At 34.7% G+C, this 22,970-nt stretch overlaps 5 protein-coding genes across 5 annotated transcripts in view; 3 read left to right on the top strand and 2 right to left on the bottom strand.

Moving 5' to 3' along the window:
• Positions 1-2,048, bottom strand: part of LOC135080631 (zinc transporter ZIP1-like) — a 34,185-nt gene extending 32,137 nt beyond the window's left edge. The window contains exon 1 of the mRNA XM_063975318.1: positions 1,622-2,048. Within this exon, the coding sequence (XP_063831388.1) occupies positions 1,622-1,898 (277 nt within the window). The 5' untranslated portion in view covers positions 1,899-2,048. The remainder of the gene's footprint in view (positions 1-1,621) is intronic.
• A 2,567-nt stretch (positions 2,049-4,615) lies between these two features.
• Positions 4,616-6,017, top strand: LOC135080630 (beta-1,3-galactosyltransferase 5-like). The gene is made up of 3 exons (XM_063975317.1): positions 4,616-4,973; positions 5,050-5,197; positions 5,267-6,017. The coding sequence occupies exons 1-3, from the start codon at positions 4,808-4,810 to the stop codon at positions 6,012-6,014; spliced, it is 1,062 nt and encodes a 353-aa protein (XP_063831387.1). The 5' UTR covers positions 4,616-4,807; the 3' UTR covers positions 6,015-6,017.
• A 13-nt stretch (positions 6,018-6,030) lies between these two features.
• LOC135080634 (uncharacterized) lies at positions 6,031-7,668 on the bottom strand. Its single transcript, XM_063975322.1, has 3 exons — positions 7,284-7,668; positions 7,023-7,201; positions 6,031-6,835 (listed from the first exon to the last, which is right to left on the bottom strand). The coding sequence occupies exons 1-3, from the start codon at positions 7,551-7,553 to the stop codon at positions 6,412-6,414; spliced, it is 873 nt and encodes a 290-aa protein (XP_063831392.1). The 5' UTR covers positions 7,554-7,668; the 3' UTR covers positions 6,031-6,411.
• A 286-nt stretch (positions 7,669-7,954) lies between these two features.
• On the top strand, positions 7,955-9,820 carry LOC135080625 (63 kDa chaperonin, mitochondrial-like). The gene has a single exon (XM_063975309.1). It carries the CDS (start codon positions 8,049-8,051, stop codon positions 9,732-9,734), a length of 1,686 nt encoding a protein of 561 aa, XP_063831379.1. The 5' UTR covers positions 7,955-8,048; the 3' UTR covers positions 9,735-9,820.
• Positions 9,821-10,200: 380 nt separating this feature from the next.
• LOC135080640 (titin) overlaps positions 10,201-22,970 on the top strand; it is a 28,095-nt gene continuing 15,325 nt past the window's right edge. Inside the window, exons 1-15 of the mRNA XM_063975333.1 lie at positions 10,201-10,999; positions 11,105-11,248; positions 11,516-11,721; positions 13,311-14,248; positions 14,354-14,573; positions 14,670-15,337; positions 15,416-15,642; positions 15,751-16,381; positions 16,778-16,884; positions 17,176-17,381; positions 17,796-17,911; positions 18,102-18,223; positions 18,300-18,500; positions 18,895-19,065; positions 19,464-19,530. Coding sequence (XP_063831403.1) covers positions 10,427-10,999; positions 11,105-11,248; positions 11,516-11,721; positions 13,311-14,248; positions 14,354-14,573; positions 14,670-15,337; positions 15,416-15,642; positions 15,751-16,381; positions 16,778-16,884; positions 17,176-17,381; positions 17,796-17,911; positions 18,102-18,223; positions 18,300-18,500; positions 18,895-19,065; positions 19,464-19,530 — 4,597 coding nt within the window. The 5' untranslated portion in view covers positions 10,201-10,426. The remainder of the gene's footprint in view (positions 11,000-11,104; positions 11,249-11,515; positions 11,722-13,310; positions 14,249-14,353; positions 14,574-14,669; positions 15,338-15,415; positions 15,643-15,750; positions 16,382-16,777; positions 16,885-17,175; positions 17,382-17,795; positions 17,912-18,101; positions 18,224-18,299; positions 18,501-18,894; positions 19,066-19,463; positions 19,531-22,970) is intronic.

Raw genomic sequence — 22,970 nt, 5'->3', positions numbered from 1 at the left:
TGTATGTGTGTGTAATAATTAGTATCGGTTTTGTGAAAAATGCCGTAAAATACGAGTGCTTTTTAGTAGATTAGATATATTTAAAAAGTCTACGGTAAGAACGATATAGGTAAGTATTGATACGGGAAAATACGTCTAGCAAGTAAATAAGAAAAGCATTTGGACTTGGACTTATGGAATTTTTCAGGATTTTCCCGTTTTCGTGTTCACCATTCAACAGCAGGGATTCGCGACAAGATTTTACGTAATGGTGGCAGCTTAGAAATTAAGGTAAAAATTGACTCCATTTGCGAAAAGAAACAAATACACCTTTCTTTGGCACTTTATAATATGGCACCTTTGAAATTCAATAGACAATTTTATTATTTCATTTAGACTAGTTATGGGGTTCGCTGTCACCTGACAACTAACAGGGGTTCGTGGAACCGTGGAGTTTGAGAATCCTTGGGATAGACCAAGCGAAGTCGAAGGTGACATAAGACATTCAATCAATCAAGGTATTGTAATAAGACAGACATAACCGGATCCACGAAGTATCATAGACACGCGAAGAATTAGTTGATAAGATCAACAAATTAGCACATACAAAAAGCGAGATGATAATTAAAGTAAATATTTACCATGTAGTCAAAGATAATTCTGTACAAATGCTAGGTGTCGATGTTTACAAACTGTATAGATCCCGTGTAAAGTGTGTAACTAAGTAGGTAACTCGTGTTACATTATATTTGAAACATGGTAATTACATTCCTACTGATCCTGATGATCATTGGATTAGTCACAATAGTAAAGTTACATCCTATATTAAATAAGGAACACAAAAAAGCCTATGTGTGGTACATAGGCTTTTTGCAATGGAGTTTTCATTAGTAGAATAGAAGAGTATAGAATAGAAACCGTTAAAAATAGTAGAAATTAATAGCAATAATACCTAGCTGTACCTACTAAAAGAAACGTCAAACGTTTCAACGTCAACTCTTACTGTAAATTGTGTTTTATCCTAGTTCTGATCAGTTCTGATTAAATTAGTTGCGGATTCCAAGACAGATAGCTATCCCCGGGACTACTTACTCAACCTTCATTGTTTGGTTTTAATTGGAAGTCAAAATGTATATCCTGGCTGTAAAAGAAGTTTACATGTCCACATATTATCTAGTTTAGCATTAATCCTATTACCACCTTTTAATTTCGTTAATTAATACATTTAGGTATTTTGTCAATAACTAAGTCACTATCCGTATAAAAAATAATATTTTTGTAATTATTTTACTAACGTACAACAATACGTGTAAGCACTATGTACTACTACTAGATTAATTTGGCTGTGATTTTTCTCTAAAATCATCAAAAATTCTATAGGAATTATGTAGCGTTATTACGTGCTAGCTGCGTGCTAGATAAAGGAAAAATAAATATTAATAGATCCATTTTACAACACACTTAATATGAATCTGGGTAGGTCACTAGTAATAAAAATAAACCTACATTATCACCCACCTCGTATCAACTGAAAAGTCCTAGTTTATGTTACGACATCGTACCGCATATTTATGCATCTGTCCGCTCCATTTATAACAGTGCAATTCATAATAATACAACTGTAATAAGTGCAGAAACTTACCTTGCAATATCGCGATGTTCTCGTCGACTTCGTGAAGCAAATGCATGAAAGTGGTGGAGAAGAGAACTCCCCCGCCGAAAGCCAGGAGTCCCATCACGAGTTTGTTCTTCGTCCGCAAATCGCCATCAGCAGCTTTGGTGAACCAGTCGAACTTCAATGAAATGGCCATGGGAATCAGCCCGACTATCATTGAAAGGGTGAACAATGTCACCATGGTAATAACCTTGGCTATTAGCGCATCCTGCGTGCTGAACGGATTTACCATCATGGTAGTCATTGTGCTGTCAGTATTATTTTAATTCGCGTAATTTAAATGCGCGTGCGCTGTTTTTGTGCCGGCTGGCGCGGAGCTGTGCACAGAGGGAGGACTCGACTGAGTTTAAGCTTCCTGCGCTTGCGACTCCGGTGTAGGCGGACATGATAACGACTCATTATTAATGATAAAACAGACAAGCAGTTAGCCGGCGCGTCAGAAGAATTGCCGATTGACAGTGCATGCATACAAGCACGCAGCGCGCCGATTATAGCCGTTATTTTCGATAAAACTAATAATACAGGTTTTTCATTTTAAATGCGCCTAATATAACGACCAATAAACAATGTATATTTATAAGACTTAAATGAATTTTTAGCGTCCATGTCTGAATGGTCGGAAAATGTTAGAGTTGACAAGTCAACTCAAGTCTATTTTCAAGACTAGGACTCGTTAGTCACATGAGTCAGTCTTTTCGAGTCATCTGAGTCGTCTGAGTCCTTTCGAGTCTTTTACAAAAGACTCAACATTCTGAAAGACTTGAGCTGTAAGTTTTATTTATAAGCCTCGAGTCGAGTCTTCAAAAATAGCTCTCAACTTTTAATAAAAAAAGACTCCCAAGACTAGAGTTTCTTACAACACTAACATTTTCCGATAATATCGACGAAAAAATATCGAAGTTTGTAAGATCTAAAGTAGGTGATTATGTATTACTTGGCTTCATGGGATAATCAAATTATTGTCGCATAGCAATAACTTGGCACACACCTTAGAAATAGGATTGGAAGCGTATTAATGTTAGAATCATAGTTAAATATGTAAGTATTTCTCGCGTAGTCACCTATGCCATATAACTTTATTAAATTATGTTTAAATTAGCAGCACATAGCAATAAAGATATATGACTATAAGTATTTATCAACTAAATTATTGGTAAATACGCCTAGATTACACTACATAAACTGCTGATTCTTAACAGGTAGGAGTCATTAATATTTTGATACAAGTTTTACTGCGAAACGATTTGATAATAATTAGTAGCATTAAACTATCGAACCGTCCAGAATAATCAGTACCTCTAGCACGAAAAACTCACAACTTCGAATCGTTTGCGTCTTCGAATCATCATCAAGATTTAGTATGAAAACTTAACCCTAGAGTAGTCGCGCCTTTCCGTGAAACGTGAGTGCTCGCGTATGAGCATTTTGCCGCCCAAACTTAAAGTCCGGTTGTGTGTCAATTAACAGTTTAAAAATATGAAAATCAGTTAAAAATGATAGAATAAAGCATACACTATTAGAAAATAGCGTTTATTAAAGATTTGTGGTTAAATTTAAAGAAAAAAAAATATTTTGGAGATGTTAGGAAATATTTATAGAAATCTTAGAAACACTATTGTTTTTACCTACATACATCATCAAATATTAAACTTATTAGCACACTTAAAGGTTTTCCTTGCATGTGACATGTGCTTCAACAAAACAGGCCTGTCACATGTGCATTTAATGTGCGTTGCACAGTAAATTTGCCCAACTATTGCACCCTTGGCACATCATCTTCAGATTTTGTCGCTGATTGTTCTATAACAGTATTGTAATGACTATGTTTACTTTCTTTATAACTTTAGTATACATTTTCTACTAATTTTAGTGCACTAGATTCTTTGAAATCCGACATGTTCCTTGTTTTTTCATTTTTTGTATTTTACGTGAATTTTACCGAAAATGACATGAAATAAATTAAGCACTAATAGTATTTATCAATGTTATGACGTCATTAATGTCACAACAACATTATACGCAATGGAAACTAATAATCTTCCAAATACACTAAAAACCAGACACACAAATTTTACTTACGTCAGTAGTCGCGCAGTGAGCAATTTGCCGCAAAACGTGACATACGTTCAACAATCGTTCTCTATTGCGGTCACCTGCGCACTAAATTTCTTCTAAATAATATTTCTTCTAATTTCTAATACATGGAGGTGAAGTATGGGAAGGCAGCTACTGAAACGCTTGACTTTAACAAACGCATCGTGTAGAAAATAACTCGACTTTTTTGCCGAGGGCGGCAAAATGCTCGTATCGCGAGCACTCTAGGGTTAAAAAGCACCCCAGTCAACGTGAGAAATGGTAGCACGAAACTTATTTTGACAGTCGAGGATCGTCAAGTTACCGTTAAATTCGAAGCCTAGGTATTGAATTTTGTCGAATTTGCAAACGTTTGGAAGACGAAAGTTGTTCGTGCTAGAGGTACAGCATATTCTACTTCAGCGAAAAAACGTAAGTTTAGTAAGAGTCATACAAGTTAGCATAAATAAAATCATTAAGTATAATTAATTATGTGGACAGATTTCCAAATCTTCCCGCTTTGTTTAAAATCGAGCCTGAAGGTGGTTACCCTTTACCTAATTAGTGCATTTTTCCTGTGATGCGCTAAATATTTTGTGCTACGACTGGATGACGAACGAAGGCTATTTCTAACGCAGGCGAAGCTGTAACGCATCTGCGTTGTGAAAAGCTGACAGAAAGCTACTATGTCTCAAACGCAAGTCAAACGCTTCATGAACACTTGCTGTTTTTTAGTGAAAAAATAAATAACGCACTATGATATAACCAAAGACTATGTGCGTGTAACGAAACGTCTCCGAAACGGGTGGCGCGCCTGTTTAAACCTTAACACAACTCAACAAAGTGTAAATTAACTTGATGAATACTAGCTGTCACTTATATGTTTGTTTACATTTTTGTAAATGAATAAAATGAAATTCTAAGTAGAAAATAAGTAAAGTAAGTGAAGCAAGTGTTCTAATAAATGGAACTATAACTGTGATAATTAAGTACTAAACTCTAAACCCTTTTAAATATAGTTTCTAATGAGAGGATTTAGATATTTTAAATTAATTTTAAATAATTAATTAAATTACCAAAATGCATAAGAAATTTGTAGCAATAACATTGTTTGCATTCATTTCCTTGTGTATTTGGATTTTATGGAGTACAAATATTGACATGAACAACACATTATTATTAAGGAAAAGTAACTATGATTTCATGAACAAAAACTTAATCAATCCTGCCAATACAATCTGTGATGGTAAGTTGGAACAAGTAACCACTTTCTATAAAGTATTTTATCTTATCATCAAATGATTCTAAACCTCTCCGTACAGAAAAGCCATTTTTGGCAATAATTGTGACGTCATACGTGGGGCATGTCGAGCTACGCAGCGCCCACAGAAGGGCCATGCCAGCTGGACTATTGAAATCTATGAATGCTATAAGAATATTTTTACTTGCAAAAATACCTCCAAATGAGAAGTAAGTAGCTACTTGAAGTAGAACTTTGATTAAGATACTTTTTTATCTAATTTGTGATGATATTTTCAGATACATTACCCAAGAAGCTATTCAGAGCGAACAAGAGATCTACGGAGACATTCTACAGGGATCATTTTTAGAGAACTACAGAAACTTAACATACAAGCATCTCATGGGCCTAAATTGGGCCAGCAATGTGTGCCGACCTACATACATACTTAAAGTCGACGATGACATAGTATTCAACATAAATAGCACCCACAAATTCATTAAATCTTTAAGTGTAAAAGAAAACTTGTTGGTGGGTTATATGCTAAATAATACCAAACCTAGACGAAATAAAGAAAACAAGTGGTACGTAACACAAGAAGAATATGTTTGGAACGATTATCCACCATACTTGTCGGGATGGTATTACATAGCAACATCTGATGTAGCAGCAAGACTATGTGAAGAAGCTCTATACATTCCACCGTTTTGGATAGATGATATTTACATAACCGGCATTCTAAGCAAAGCTATAGGAGCCAAACTGACACAGGTACCTCAGGATTATTGGCTAGAATATTACGAATTGCTTGAATGTTGTCTCACTGACATGATAAACAAGTTTATTAGATGTGACTTTGTGGTAGGACCAAATGGTGGAAGAAACAACCTGATAGTAGAATTCAATCAGGCTTTAAATCATTGTGATCAATGGAGAAACTGTACGGCAAGACCCAAGGAAAGAAGATTAAAGGATGTTTGTGTTGTCAACAGAGAAAGAGACATTTTCAGTGACGGTCAGGGAGAGGTTCACTTGTTAAAGTTGTGATTGAAAACAAATTAACTAATTATTTGAACATACATATTTATTTATAGCAATAATACTTAAAGTTATTGTACTGTAAAATTATGGCACAGTAATTGAAAACATGCCTTCACATTAAGTGAAGAATAGAGATTAACTATCATTGTGATCTATTGCTAATTTCATTTATAACTTAACTGATTCAGTCATCAATCAAAAATTATGTTTCATAATAATATCTTGTCAAACTTGAAATAAAATTAGCTATTACATTACATAATAAGCTCTTAATACAAAAGTTAATAGAAAATCAATATAACATCAGTCAATATGTATTAATAAAAATTGAGCAATAAAAAGTTTTCTAACAAAGTTGTATGTAATTGGTCCTACTTAAGAGCTAAGTATTAATTTACTTACATCAAGACTCCAACCATGAATTTGTAACTGAACTTCCATTTACTGTGCAGTCTTTGAATCCTTTCATTACGTACGAAGATTGATACCATTTCAAACTGTCAGTAGATTCAATTTCGTTAAATTCTTCTTCATAGTCATCAACATTCTCTTGAATTTGTAGGTTTTCTAAATTGTTACTGATGGCATCACCAAACACATGGAAGTCATTACAACATGAGATATTTTCTGTATTCGGACTTCTAAAATCCAGTGTGACAATCCGAGAATTTCTGGGTATTCTGCAGCCACTTGTGAGAACAAAGTTATCTGGGTTCACCACTTCATCTTGATTGCTCACATTCTTCTTTTTTATAAACACATACATGTTAGTTGGTGGCAAGGAACTGAAGAAAACTTGACTCAAAGTCTCTGATGTCACCAGAGTTCTGTAAAAATTAAAAAAATGCAAATATTAATAATTTGGTCTGTAATAGATGACTACAGATGACAGCACATTGAGATAAATGCTTCTTATGTGTTTGTAATAGAGGCGAATTTGGAACAAAAAAGTGTAGATACATCTAATTAGCTGTAGTATGTGCACTACCTGGATGAATGATGTTTTATTCTTACCTGAACACATTACGCTGGATCTTCTGGTCATTGGCAATATGAGGAGAATGGCACTGTGGTTTATGGACGGCGGAGGGCAGAATTAATCTGTACACCTCCTTACAGGTCACTGGAGTAGCACCCAGAGCTATGCAAACTTCTTCTGGAGTTGAAGGACCGCCTATCTCAGCCAATAAGCTCTAGAACAACGAACAGTATAATTTAGAAGATGGTTTAAAAAAGGAAATGAGTAAACAGTAAACACGCATGTGATTTATTTACCTTCAAAATAAAGTCCAAATTATCGAGTGCGGTCGATGCTATCCTAAAATGCCTCTCAGACTGAAAGCTGTCCTTCTTTTCTTCGTCCTCACACATCTTCTTTTTTGTTACTATTTGTTTCAACCACTGGTAAGTGTACGGTATTTGTAACCTCTGGTAAGCGATGAATTTTATGAGTTCCACGACTACATGACCACATGATATAGAAGTTAACTGATCTCCAATATCTAAGTTTATTGCTATAGATTTCTGTTTATTGCAAGAACCCATAATTAGATTGAGAATCGAGTTCAAAGGGATAGATGTAGATGAAACCAAATAACAAAACTCAAAAGCAACAAAAAATTCAAAAATGCGATTTTTAACCGTTTCCCCCCCTCACATGTCACATTTCTTTCTGTCAGGCGGACACATGACAGCTTACTTTTTAAATTGGTACAATGTTTTTAGGTCTAGATAAAAATAATTATTTTACCACAAAACAAAACATTTTTTTTTGGAAGCTTAACTTTTAATTTAATCATAAAACTTAACTATTATTTTGTACGATTATAATAACAAAATCAATAATTCATTATTTTATTCCTAGATTGAAAAATAAAACCTTGGTCCTAAATTTAAAATAGTGGCTGCTAATGCTATTCAAAATTGGAATTAATCAAATAAATATGATTCTACGCGCAATGAGTGACAGTTTGCATTCTCATTTTCTTTTGACTACGAAAAATTAAGTGAACTTCTAAATAAATAATCTAGACTAAAAAAATGTATCGAGTGCAGAATATTTTAAAATATGGGATTTTCAAACCAAAGTATATACCTAAACGAAGCTACGCTAAAGAAGTGAGGTTTGGTCCCGATGTTAGATCACTTATGTTACAGGGTGTCGATATACTGGCTGATGCCGTAGCTGTAACCATGGGCCCAAAAGGGCGCAACGTTATATTAGAACAAACTTATGGTCCACCGAAAATAACCAAGGACGGAGTCACAGTAGCAAAAGGGATAGAGTTAAAGGATCGATTCCAAAACATTGGAGCTAAGTTGGTGCAAAATGTTGCAAACAAAACTAATGAAGAAGCTGGAGATGGAACAACGACTGCTACAATATTAGCAAGGGCTATTGCGAAGGAAGGTTTCGAGACAATCTCCAGAGGAGCAAATCCTATTGAGATTAGAAAAGGTGTGATGGTAGCTGTAGAAGCTGTAATGCAAAAATTAAAAGAAATGTCTAAGCCCGTCAAGACGTCTGAAGAAATAGAGCAGGTTGCAACAATATCTGCAAATGGTGATCGATCCATTGGAAAACTAATAGCTAATGCTATGAAAAAGGTTGGTAAAGATGGTGTAATTACTGTTAAAGATGGGAAAACTCTAAATGACGAAATGGAAATAATAGAAGGGATGAAATTTGATCGTGGCTATGTGTCGCCATATTTTATAAACTCTACCAAAGGGCCTAGAGTTGAATACAATGATGCTTTAGTTTTATTTTCCCAGAAAAAAATTTTCACAGCGACACAATTAGTTCCAGCTCTAGAAATAGCAAATTCTCAAAAAAAGCCCTTAGTAATTATTGCAGAAGACTTCGATGGGGAGCCTCTATCCGTTTTAATAGTCAACAAACTTAAAATTGGCCTGCCAGTAGTTGCAGTTAAAGCTCCTGGATTTGGAGACTATAGAAAAAATTGTCTCATGGATATGGCTATCGCTACAGGTGGTTGTGTATTTGAGGATGATCCTAACTTAATTAGGTTAGAAGATTGTCGTATAGAAAGTCTTGGAAAAGTTGGCGAGGTGGTCATTACAAAAGATTCGACTCTTTTATTAAAAGGTCACGGCAATAAAGATGATATTAAACAGCGGATTGAAGAAATTAAGGAAGACCTATCAACTACAACTGGTGATTACGATAAACTGAGGCTTATAGAACGAATGGCTCGATTACAGTCTGGAGTAGCTGTTTTACTCATTGGAGGGTGTAGTGAAGTAGAAGTTAACGAGAAGAAGGATCGCGTGAATGACGCTCTGAATGCCACAAGGGCAGCTGTTGAAGAAGGAATTGTACCTGGTGGAGGAGCAGCTCTGCTTCGTTGTATTCCTGTTCTGGATAAAATAAAAGCTGCAAATGCTGATCAGGCAACTGGAATATCTATCGTTAAGAAAGCTTTACGCACACCTTGTTTGACTATTGCTAGCAATGCAGGATTCGATGGTGCTGTAGTCGTGTCTAAGGTGGAAGACATGGCTGATAACTTTGGTTATGATGCAATAAATAATGAATACGTGAATATGATTGAAAAGGGAATTATTGACCCGACGAAGGTGGTAAGAAGAGCTTTAACTGATGCAAGTGGCGTAGCTTCACTACTAACAACTGCTGAAGCAGTTATTTGTGATTTACCTAAAACAAAAGAATCTGGCCCAGATCTATCAGCTATTGGAGAATAATAACAGATTTTGGTGATGATGATATGCATTTTTTGTTGATATAATTTATTATTGTAAATTCTGGTACATAATTAAATTAAATAATAGCAAAATTTGAAGTTTAATTTAATTTCAACAATAGTGTCTTTATAAACTTTGTTAAATTAAACAGGGTTAAAATAAATTGTGTTGGTTACTTCTTTATAAACTTTACTAAAGCTCCAGAGCGTTTCCAATGTTTTGCCCTACACAATCAACTAAAACATATCAACTTTAAACAAAGTTGACTGTTAATGTTTTTGTTGATAGTGTAAAGCAAAACTCACGTTACCCGGCTTTTTAAGTTTACTTAAACAGGCCATGAGAGGAACGTCTCCATTACGCCAATATCAAAATATAATCTAAGACGCGTTTGACTCCATTTAGGTATGACTAAAAAAAAGATGTCATCTGATGACTTCTTCTGTCACTGTCAAACTTGGCGGGAACTTTTATTTTGACGTGTTGTGATGTTGGTTAATAATTTTTGGATGTATTAAAATGATTATCTTATTTTACGTGTGATTTATTTGGAAAATAGTTAGTTAAAATTGAGACAAAATCGGAGATATAACCAACAATGTTTTTAAAGTATTAATTTGACCCAGTGACCAACTACTTAGTGTTATTCTTTGTAGTGTGTCTGAAGTACTTTTATTTTACGAAGATTGACAATGGAAAGTCTTTTGCTTGATGATGGCGTTATGCCGTCTCTCTCCTCTACCAATAATGACGGTGATGTATCTCCAACATCTTCAAGTGAAGAGTTGATACATAATTCTGAACCTAACCTAAGCAACGCTGAATCAAGTGATGAAGAAGCTGGCTTTAGACTGTCTACCAAAAAGCGCGTGCAGAGGTTCTCTGATAGTGATAGTGATGTATGTAAGGGAACAAATGAAACTACTAATAAAACTTTTGAAACTTTGAACTCAAAAGAAAACAGTGACAATGAAGGATCCCTTACTTTGGTTAGATCAAATCCAACTAAATCTCGAATCAGGATGATGTCTGCTAGCGAAGAAGATGACTCGGAATCTGAACACCAGGTTTTGAAAAATGTAGAACAGCAGTTACGGATGAAAAACAAAAAAAATAAGTTGACAGACAAGTTTAAAAAACTTGTCAATTCAAGGGGCAAAGATGCTGTACAGAAAGTTGGCACTGGTTCCAGTAAAGAAAATTCTGCTGAAGAGTCATCGGGTAGTTCTGCTGATGAAATGTCATCAATTGAAAAAATTAAAGAGGTAAGTAATCATCATATTAAACAGTCATTTATATTACTAATGACTGTTGCTCTCCATGTTGAATTATTAAGTTAATTATTGAATAAATTGTTCTTTTTTTTTCAGATAATTAAAGAAAGATCTGCATCTCTGAAAATGTCTATTTGTGACCCAGATACTTCGGATGAAGAAAGTAATCAAAACAAAAAAGTTTACAAATCAAAACCACAGATGAAGAGAACAAAACTTACTTCACCAAAACCACAAAGGGTTTGTTTTAAGTTTTCATAATCTATACTCTTTATCTTGCAACATTTTGAATTTATTCAAACTTATATAGCAATTAATTGAAGCAGGAAAACTTCTATCTTGTTTTGATTTAATCCAAAAGTTGGCAAGTTGCCTACTGCCACTTTTAAATTTATTCAAGACCTGGATCGTCATCAATTTATTCAAGATTGGTTAATAATATGGTTTTAAATAATAACTAAATTATTTAATAAAGATTATTATATCACATCCATTTTTATGTTACAGATGTCTGCCAAACAAGCAATGGAAAACATGCAGAAAATCAAAAGTGAATCCAACCGCATGCTCAGAGAAAAAGAAGTGTCTTTACCATATCACAGGCCCAAAGCATTGTCACTGCAAGACATCATGAAACGAAGAAAGCCAGCAGTTACTTCAGATGGGAAAGCCCTCCCCATTAAAATGAATGAAGAACAGTTGAAACAATATGTGTAAGTCAATAAGTCTAAATATTTATACTCTTATTCGTAACAATGAACATAAACAGCTACAATAAACAGCTTATTAAACCTATTTTAACTATTGCATTGTTTTATCTCGTTCCAACTTGGTGCTGTTGTTAGAATATATATATCTACATACCTGATTTATATTAATATTCCATGTTAAATATGTATAATTGGTACACTTTTTAACTTGTTAAACAAACACTACACACACAAAACATTGCACAGCCGCCATATTAACTAACAGATTGAAATTCAGATTTATATAATTCGTAAATTAGAATTTATTGTAAGGTTTTTGGTTTCTTAATAATTCAGAATTTAATTAAGATCTCCGATTCTAAATATGAAAGATAATATTACCCTATTTTTAATATATTGTAAAATGAGAAACTCCAACTTCCGCTTCCGAATAAAAATAGTTTTAAGATCCTGTGCCGTGATTGGTCGACTGTTCTGATTGGTCGTTTTAAGCCGACCAATCGGAGTTGAGTAAAAAGAGGGAGAATTTGTGTATAAATGGATGGAATTTCTCATGGAGAAGTAGTCTGAACGGATCTTTGAGGTGATGCTGATTGCTGACCAAAGTTAAGTATACATTGTTCATTGGTACTATTATTATGCTTGTTGTGTAATTGTATTGTATTATTGTGATATTGTATTAACACGTGGCTATGTGGCTGCGCCAGGCCTATTATATTGACACCTGGCCAATTGATGGTGACATGCCACGGGGTCGGGTCGGTAGTTTGATGACCAGTATAAAGAAGGACAATGCTTATAGTTGCCGGTTATGTTATGGTACAAAACCTAAGTCGTAACCTAACCTAAACCTAAACCTAACCTAACCTAAACCTAAGTCTTAACGTAACCTAACTTAGAACTTGTGTTCTGTGTGTTTGATTATAAATACTGGTTATACAAAATACCGTCAAAATGTTAATAATAAATAAGACGTAATTACTGCTAGATTACTCATTTTTATATAAGTTATAAATTGTAACTGGTTGAAAAAGAGGCTGACAAAGGTGACTGAGTTTCTTCCGCCACTTCTTCTCAGCACCAGCCCATTTTGTCCAGAAGTGGTGGTAGGGCTAGCTATATTTGGGACGTGTATAAGTGCCCTGGAAAAGGGCTTTATACTGAATAAACCATTTGAATTTATAATTGGATTTTTAATTTGGAACTTGCTTATTTATTAAACTACAGTATCTATTATAGTCCTATATATTTCCACGGTATAATACGATATGATAGGAATATAACGTAAAGTATTTTATGCTAGATTTTGCTTATTATTATTCTTCTTTTTGTGGTAACTTTATTAATTAAAGAATCTGCTTTAATACATTAATATTTCCCAATTTACAAATGACTAATGCCCAAAATTCTAACAGTCATTATTTGATAGAAAGTGACAAAACAGTGCAATAGTTAAAATAGGTTTATTAAGCTGTTTGCGTTATTATTAATAAGGGTATAAGTCTTTATTATTATGTATAAAAACTGTAATGTTTCATTAATTTGGTAAAAAATACAGGATTAATACTGAATCAAACTTTTTGTCTTTTCAGCACAATGCTTGAACAAAGGCAAAGAGAAATGATGGAATTATGTAAAAGTGATACAGAGGAAGATGAACCCATTGATACAAATGAGGATATGAATAATATTCCTGTGAATAACACGGTTACTGATAACATTGGTTCTGATAATGCTAATGATGACGAAAAAGATTTTACTGAAGCTCCACAAACATCAACTGAAGAGAAAGAACTAAACAAAGAAACATTGTCTGAGGTCAATGCAAAATCACCCCAATGGAATAGTCATACAGATGAAGAAATTAGAGAAAATGATGTGCATGAAGTTTCTGAAATATCTCATGAAGAAAAGGAACCAATCAATGAAATATTGACTGAGGTCAATGCAAAATCACCTCAATTTAATGAAACAAAAGGTGACACTTCTGAAATTGCAGAGGTTGACCCAAATAATAAAGATAGTGTAGATGCTATTAATAAATCCGCAGATTTATCTGCAGAAATAGAGCTGGTTTATAATGATTCTGTTGAAGATGATACGATTTCAAAAGTCGATGTAAACAATACAGAAGATATTGAAATGGAGAATAATGCAGAAACTGAGAAATTATTGTCAAATAATATAAATGATGATAAAGTTCATGAAAATGAAGGGATTGTGAATGAAAATACATCAGAAAGCTGTTCTGAAGATGGTAAATCTAAAACTGGCCAAAATAACACTGAATTAGAAAGTCAGCTAATATCTTTACAATATAATGACTCAGAAAATACTGAAACAATCAATACTGAAGACATTGAATCTGGTAATAACATTTCAAAGGAAGATGACATAAGTTGTGACAAAACTAAAAATAATTCAGCTGATGAATTTGATATGACTGAGTTTCCGGATGATGATGCGGATATGAATGATATTAATATGGATGAAATAGATTCAATCATTGAAAATGCAGAGATCATAAAAAGTGAGTTAACATTTTGTCAGAGCACTAAGGATATATTATTAGTAGCAATGATGATGATAGTCATAGAAAATGTCCATTATTTAATTGAATTTTCTTTTGTTTTAGATACTAGTGCAAATTTTAATTCACCAGCACTTGTAAGAGACAATATACCAGTGTTGAGTGTCAAACCGAAGTTGACAGGAGCCCCAGGAATGGTGATTGACTTGGATGGTACTGATCCAAAGGCACCAAGGAAAAGTGGTGTTCAATTGCTAAAAGAGAGATTTACCTTCTTTTCTAAATTGAAGACGCCAGAGGAAATGGAGAGAGAAAGAGAAAAAAGGTATTGTCTTTTATTTAAACTTTATTGAATAGAACTTCTTAGAAATCTGAAGAATATTTTTGGTTGTTTTTTTAATTATGTATTTTTCGTTTATAGGCAAAAACCTGGCACTCTACATCTAAAACTAAAGCAAGAATTAGAAGAAAAAATTGCTGAGCAAAGATCTCTTGAATGGGCCAAACGCCTTGACGGCGATAAACAGCAGCAAAAGGAATTAAATGCTATCAGAGGTGAAGACTCTGAACCAGAAGATGAACTTGACAATTTAGAAGCAAAGTTGGATGAAGATGATGCAGTGGAGAAGGAATCGTCATCAGAAGGTGAAGAAGAACCAATAGAGGATGATGTTTGCCTTAAAGACAAGCCAAGGAAAAAGAACTCCTTGATAGCTGATGAGGCAGAAGAATCTGACGAAGATGGAACAGAACAGGGTGGGGTTGATGATGAAAAGACAAATGATGATCATAATGAAGATGATCTTGAAGATAATGCTGAGGTTGATGATGATGTAGACGCAGATGCCGAAGTAAGCGAGGAAGATTCCAGTGAAGAAGATTCTTCGGAATCTGAGGATGAGAAGGAGACGACTAAGCCTAAAAAGGGAAGAATTCTAAAAGCTTTCGAAGATTCTGATGACGAAGACACACCTAAATTAAATAGCGATGATACTGCTCCTGTTGTAACCAATGTAGCAAGTGAAGTTTCAGATACTGATAAACCTTTAACATTGCAAAGTCAAAGTGACGTATTTACAGATTCACAAGGTAGATATTTTCCTAAAGACGTGCTGCGTTTCTTAGATGTTTTATAGAAAGTTTCATATTTAAATAACTTTTTTTCAGATGATGTTCTACATTTGGCTCAAGTGCCGAAACAAACATCGGGAGAAATTTTATCAAGTCTAGATTTTGTAGATGACAAATTACAAAGCAACAGCAAAAAAGATGATGAACTATTGGGTACACAAACATTCTCCATTTTGAATAGTAACAATACAACAAATGACATAAACCTGCAATTAGAGGGTCCTGAAAAGCTCAATGTTATATCTGAAACTCAACCTTACGATGTATGTATTATGTTTAAATTCGATTAAAATCAGTAACATCATAAACATGACATAACATTAAGAAATACACAATTGACACATTTATTAATAGTTTTGTTAACTTTCCAGGATAATTTGGATGCAGTTGTGGGCATGTGTTCTGGAAGTTTCTCGCAAAATTTTGTCGAGTTTCAACCACCGACCACACAGTCACAGCTATCACAGTCGCAACCTATTGGAGAGGATTTACTTAACATGTGCACTGGCAACTTTTATGATAACCAGTTCGTATCTCCAGCTGACAATGATAAATTTAATACCAGTGACAATATTTCTCAAGATCCTACACCATGCGAGCCAAAAATCGATGATAGTATAGAAAAGAACAACAAAAAGGATGAAAACTTATTGAAATCAGTTCAAGATCTTACACCATTTGAGCCAAAAATTGATGAAAGTATTGAAAAGAACAGAAAACATGATGAAAACATCTTGAAATCAGTTCTTGACGAATTAAATGAGCCTGAAATAGAAGCTGCCAAACCATTGAAGTTCTTTTTTGATGGCAAAAACAGTAATGAACAAAAGAAAACAAAAATGGATAAAGAAAATGAAGAACCTACTAATACACAAGCTAAAAAGAGATTTGTGATTGATTCTGATGACGAGACTAATGATAATACAGAAGATAAAGGTGAACTGAAGAAGAAAAAGAAGTTTAAAAAGAAGAAACTTGAACAGCGTGCACTGCAGATATCAGGTAAATAATACAAAGAAAGAATACAAAAGTCTTAATTTTTTAAAATATCCTTGAAGGTTTTTTCATCATCATCATGTCAGCCATAGGACGTCCACTGCTGAACATAGGCCTCCCCTAATGCTTTCCACGTTGATCGATTGGTAGCGGCCTGCGTCCAGCGTTTCCCTGCTACCTTTACGATGTCGTCGGTCCACCTTGTAGGTGGACGTCCCACGCTGCGCCTTCCGGTACGCGGCCTCCATTCCAGAACCTTGCTGCCCCATCGGCCGTCAGTTCTGCGTACTATGTGCCCTGCCCATTGCCACTTCAGCTTGCTAATCTGTCGGGCTATGTCAGCGACTTTAGTTCGTTTACGGATACGAAGGTTTTTTATTCATTTATATTTAAACTTTTTAGACGATGAAGAAGAAGAATATAGTGGACCAGAAGAGGCAGATGAATATTTATCAGACAATGAAAATGAAGAGGAAAAGTTGGTGGAGTACGATTCTGAAGAAAATGAGGTATGTGTGAATATTTCTTTCCGTGTCACTGTGTGAAGCTTTGCATGGTTTTCAGGGACTCATTTAAGGTCGGCGAAGTCCAGAAATACTCGCCTTTGGATTGAAAAAAGTCAAGTCTATAGTTGTGACTTCAAAAATACTAAGTCAACTTTTTTGTTACTACTCTATACAGAGAGACATCTTGGTTAACTGATAATAAATTCCACGTCTACGAAGTTAAACACCTCGAAAAAATAAGTAACTAAAACCACACACCACATGTTTAACACGCTACCTTCCCAACAATTACAGGTGGAAGTGCAACCCCAGTTAATAAAGAAAAAAAAGAAGAAAGCATCCGAATTCTTCGAGCAAGAGGCCGAGTTGACGTCTGAAGACGAGTGGGTGGGGTCGGGCGACGAGGACGAGGCAGGCCTCGACCGCATGGAGCGCGAGGAGGGCGATGCTGATACCTTTCACCAGGGCCGACTGCAGAGGGAGCTGGGGCAGATACACATGTCAGTAGCTTTATAGACATAAAATTGCCTAAATTGTGCCTTAACCTATTATTTCTTTTTCTATATTGTCTATTTAGATTTTCTTTTTTTTTTTGATGAGATTTTAGTTAGCAGCATTTTAGACGCGGTTGGTGCTGACCGACGCTTACCAATGAGCGTCATAGTCTGCTCAGAACGTAATCAGAGGTATCATTATGTCGAGTCACGAGACTTAGGTAGGCAGCATGATACTATTTGGCTTGTACTATCGTAGAAGTCTCGGTACTGAATGGTGATGAATCAGCGTGATGCTGAAACCAGCCTTTAAACATCAGATTCGTATTTCACAGGGTATACTAAACCGTGTTGCAAGAAATTGAGACCTGTAACGAGAATTGGACCCTGTCTTAAAACAATTTACCTAATGTTTTTCAGGCGAGACGTGTTAGACCAAGACAAACGTGAAGTGAGGCTTATACAGGAGTTGCTGTTTGAAGACGGAGACTTGGGAGGCGGAGGCCGACAGCGGAAGTTCCGCTGGCGAGATGCAGGTCTGTTATAGCAAGCCCAAAACACAATATTTTGTAAAGAATACACATACCTAGAAATCTAGAAATTCTAGAATATCAGAATGTATGCTTTGTCAAAATCATAATAGAATTTAACCATCCCCTGTGACTCTTTTTTGTGTTCTTACCATAAGTATTTAAGTACAAATGAACCATAATTTTTCTGTGTTAGATGGCGAAGAAGCAACTGGGACTGTGCCAGATGAATTGAAAGACACTCAAGAAGAAGAGTTTGAATCGGAGGAACAGTGGCGCAAACAGAGGCACGAGAGGGAAATGTTCTTGAGGCAATTGGTAAAGTATTATTTATGGACTCCTGCTTATTTGAATGAACCTTATGTTAAATACTTAAAGAACAATTTTGCTGCAGAAAAACGAAGGCGAAAAAGAAGATGATTTGGACGTCAGTGTGAATCGGACGACGATTATCAAAGCTAATCTTACCTCAAGAACCATGTCCAGTCTGCTAGAAGAAGTCAATCAGACTAAAGTCGAAGTGGCCCATACCTTTGCTGTTCCTGAGAAGAAGAAAGATATACCTAGCCCCAAGAAACCGTTCCCAGTATTCCAGGTACTTATTTGTATATTTATTCGTGTTATTTAAAAACTACTTATGAGCTTTTTATTTTCGTTATGTAGTCTTTTTACATAGGGGTGCATTTTAGTTTAAGTAATAAATAGATCTTGATATCCTGAGCTTGACTCTGCACTAGATGTAGTACTTAATTTAATATTATTTTATTTGGAAAACATACAGCAAAAAAATAAGTGACAAATAAACTAATACCATATGACCGTGATATCTCTGGATTACGCTTCAGAATTGAACCAAGTTGCTATCCTAGCTTTAAAATAATGCAATAATGATCATATTTAATATCTAAAGAGTCCATCCAATAAGGTCCGTCCATAACTTTAAGGACATGAAAATTAGACTCAACATGTCGTGTATTCTTGAATTGCAGCAAAACTACCACGGCTCCCTACTAACCCGCGGGCGCGGTGCGTTAGCCCGGCTGGCCGCGCTCGCAACACCACTGGTAGCAGACGACGACGCGCCCAAACCAGGCCGCCTGGCGCCTTCCAGCAAGAGGAACTTCGTCTTCGCCGCCATCACACCCGATGACGAACCTAAAGTATGTTCAGTAACACTTTTGCGCAGTTGTAATAAGTCATACTTTGCAACAGAAACAGCCTGGTGTGCTATCAGCTACACTTAATACGAATTATATCGGGCCATACATTAATCTGCTAATTTGTGGGACGTCCCACATGCGTCGTGTCCATACTTCCCATTTGTGATTGCAATGGCATAGGGTGACAAGTAGTATTGGAATGGAGACACTAACTAAAGCATTTCGAGGAAAACGATGTGTCCTTCTTAACAAGTCCCAATAAGCTAAAGAAAAAATTTGGCCTTTGGTAATATCATACCTGAATTAGCGGTACAATCACTAAAGATTTATTATACTTATTGAAACGAATTAGATAAATATGAAATTACTGTAATAATAACAACTTTCTATTGTTACAGGTAACCAAAAGGAAAGCTGAAACTAACGTCGGCACTCCAAGACTCGTGAAGAAAATGAAGACTGAAGAGAAACAAAAACACAATAAAAGTAGCTTGTTAGATCATTTAAAATTATTATAACTTTTATTTTCATAGACGTCCTGTACATAATTATATTATAAGCTGTTGATATAAACATAAAACTTTCTTAAATTAAGTAATAAATATTTTATTTTAAAAAAATTTGCATTTTATTACATGCTGACCGAAAAATTCAAATAAGTTCTAATGAGACATCTTTCAAATTACCTGATACCTACTTCATTCATACTAAATAATTTACAAAAATCAGTTTCAATTATGATGTTCTTGTATTTAAGTTTTACGCGTAACAGTGCTCCACTACAGCCTGCAGATAATTTTGGATACTATAAATATTTATATTTTAGGTAAAAAAGCGATCTGAATGCAGGCCTAGGTGGTTAGGTTAAACCATTAATCGAATAAGAATAAGATTTATTCGAACTTAATACAAAATGACGCTATAATATTGACTAAAATAATGACTTCAGAGAAGTTAATCCAATAAAATATTTTAGCAAGACTATAAATAAGACTAGGCGCAGACCACCGATTTTTAGTTGGCCGATAGTTGTGCCCTATTTTAAATTGTATGAAGAATCGGCCAAATCAAATCGGTGTAATGTACGCACTTTCATACATGCCCATACTGATCAACTGCCCGATTAAACTATCGGCCGACGAAAAATCGATGGTCTGCGCCTAGGCTTAGACCAACTTGTAGATGGATTTGTACTACGAGTACATTCATTACAATGGTTGTATGATTTTCCTGAACTCAAAGGACTCGCTAAAGAGATGGATGAAGACAATTAGCAAATTAAATGATTGTAGATTATTATTAGCCCTAAAGATTACATTAAACCTAGTACATAATTAAAAGTGGATTTAATTTTGTCTACTTAAAAATACCTAACAAGTTTTGTAAAATTCTAATCGCAAATCGTAAGTTTTTAAATTTTTACGCGCGTTTTTTACTCCAGGCTACCAATATGCAGAAAATATTGAAATAATTGCCACTTTCTGAATTTCTCATAACAATGGGGTAATTATATTACTAAATCAATTTTGATAAAGCTATATTCCTCAATTTTATTTAGTTATAAGCGAAAAATAAACTTTCCAAGTAATGCTATAACGAATTTAATATTTAATTTACTTTTTTTCACGGGAAACAGCGAAATCATATTTTTTCTAATTACAATGGGGGTAATTCTTGGTATGTACTGGTAACTTTATTTTGTTTTGTTATATTGACAGCACTGTTCGAAATGTATATCCTTCCGCTTTTTCTTCTCGTTTACTCCTTCGTCTATTCAATCCGTCCTATTCACACTTTCATGAAAACAGCTTAAAGTTTCGCATCTGTCTCATTCATCTCAGTCAGTTCGGTCGGTGTATTCGCTCTCGTGTGTCGCTCAATCGATGCTTTTTCTGTGGTGTGGGGTGGTAGTGTAGCGTGAAAGATTTTCTAGTCAAGTAAAATTAAAAATCCTAATAAAAGTACTTTTAATTAAGTAGTACGACCGTGACGAAATGGCGAATGAGATTAAAGACATCGGGGAAATCGTCAAAAATTGCAAAATTCTTTTGTTGGACATCGAAGGAACAACAACATCGATCAGCTTTGTTAAGGTAGGTCTGAAGATTGACCGGCCGGTGTTTTGTTTCCTTGTGTATTGACGAGGAATTGGTTCCAATTGATTATTTTATGATTGTATATTTCGTCCCCGACATCCATCCTAAACTTTGGGTGGTTCGTGCAAAATGGTCGCGAATTCAGATTCGCAATATGGAGGACGAAATCAAAATGGTACCCCTTTTCATGCGGCTTTTGTCTGAATTTTAGCACACGTGTTAACTTAATCGCGTTTTATCTCGTTTCCCGATCCCTTTCAATTCGGTTTACACAATTGAAAGGACCAAAAAGTCAAGTTAATCAGTAAAACTAGTGGGTTTAATAAATTTTCTTGTAAAGGTAGATAACGTACAAATAAATTCACAGTGAAGTATTTTCGTGATTGTATCAGAAAATGCTTTCTCACGTTTGTACCAAGTTACTCTTTTGATCGGTATTAACACGTTAGACGCCTACCGGCGTGAACAGCTGTTCAGAGCAGCTGGCTTGTAAAAAAATGTGGAACAGTTAACTGTCCTCTCTATAGAGACGTCAAGTTTCCACAGGCCGTCCTTGTCACACTCGCATCATGTGCTACACCCGCGATAAGGATGGATATGATTGACGTTTCGTGCTGTCTGGAATAATAAAAATTATTATCAGAAGCATTGACCGCGTGCGACTTACGATTTCACTATCAATGCTCTTTTGTACTTGTTCATTCATGATTATTGAGTTTATTAATTACTTTGTCTTGGTATTCTTGTATTGTTCTGTTCATAGTTCAAGGTTTTTGAGGTTAATTATAAAGCATTTCAGCTACTTCAGCTTTTTAATATGGATCATGTACATACATTTTTGGGAATGATTTAGTTAGGCAATAGAATATCTGGGGTAAATCTTTCAACTTTAAATTATTGTCTAACAACCTATTGAAACCTACATTACAGTACACATCAACTGGTTACAAATCTAACCTATTGGTAACTTGGTCAGTTCCTAAACTCACCTACTTCATAAAAAGGTATAAATCAGGTGGGTAGCTACCTACCTGATTTATAATAAGATTTGGAACAGATGTATTTTTTATTTTTTTAATCCATAAAATCTTTAATGCTGTCAGTTTGTTAAAACTAGAATTTATTCAGATTAGATTTTTATATTTACTGTGATTCCACTGAACAACTAGGTAGTACCTAATTATGTAAAATGTTTAAACTTGTTGAGGAATAATCTAATATGTAATTAAAATAACAAAAAAAAAAACACATTACACATACACATCATCAGTTCAAAAAATCATATTTTAAGTTGTGATCACTTTACTATTCTTAGTAGGATGTTGTAGGTATCTTCTCAAAAGAAGTAGATAGTATAAAATTGAGTAAGCAGGAAACTAGTATTCTTTCTTAGCTTAATATTTTTGTAATTATTTCATTTTGTTTTCCTTTTCTCTTATTTTATTCAAATAATATTTTTGAATGTGGTCTACAAGAATGGTTACATCTTAATGAGGTTTATCTACTTTAACTTACAAGGTTTTCTTTATTGTACTATTTCCAACAATTTTTAACTTCATTATTGGCCTCATGATAAAAACCACTCAATTTCTTGCAATTAAGAATCAACCTTAGGACCTCAAATTATTCACAACCCCATTTATCTACCTACCTACTTAATTATTGGCAACTCAAAAGACTACACTTTATCTCCAAGGATCAACTGGTTTTGAGTAGGCAGTATAATAGTGTGGAATTTAAGTGGATTTTTTCAAGTTAAACTTGCATATTTTGTATATTTTTGATATTTTCTATTAAAATTAATTGCCC

This window comes from Ostrinia nubilalis, chromosome 18 (assembly GCF_963855985.1).
Source record: "Ostrinia nubilalis chromosome 18, ilOstNubi1.1, whole genome shotgun sequence".
In the NCBI taxonomy this organism is placed as follows: domain Eukaryota; kingdom Metazoa; phylum Arthropoda; class Insecta; order Lepidoptera; family Crambidae; genus Ostrinia; species Ostrinia nubilalis.
This window is presented reverse-complemented; position numbering and strand designations above follow the sequence as displayed.

Excerpts from the sequence above, each read along its gene's own strand:
- LOC135080630 (XM_063975317.1), top strand. The coding sequence starts at position 4,808 with ATGCATAAGAAATTTGTAGCAATAACATTGTTTGCATTCATTTCCTTG. Across the intron at positions 4,974-5,049 it reads TGCCAATACAATCTGTGATG|AAAAGCCATTTTTGGCAATA; the intron begins GTAAGTTGGAAC and ends CTCTCCGTACAG. Across the intron at positions 5,198-5,266 it reads AAAATACCTCCAAATGAGAA|ATACATTACCCAAGAAGCTA; the intron begins GTAAGTAGCTAC and ends TGATATTTTCAG.
- LOC135080634 (XM_063975322.1), bottom strand. The coding sequence starts at position 7,553 with ATGGGTTCTTGCAATAAACAGAAATCTATAGCAATAAACTTAGATATT. Across the intron at positions 7,202-7,283 it reads ATTTGGACTTTATTTTGAAG|AGCTTATTGGCTGAGATAGG; the intron begins GTAAATAAATCA and ends TCGTTGTTCTAG. Across the intron at positions 6,836-7,022 it reads ATCCAGCGTAATGTGTTCAG|AACTCTGGTGACATCAGAGA; the intron begins GTAAGAATAAAA and ends TAATTTTTACAG.
- LOC135080625 (XM_063975309.1), top strand. The coding sequence starts at position 8,049 with ATGTATCGAGTGCAGAATATTTTAAAATATGGGATTTTCAAACCAAAG.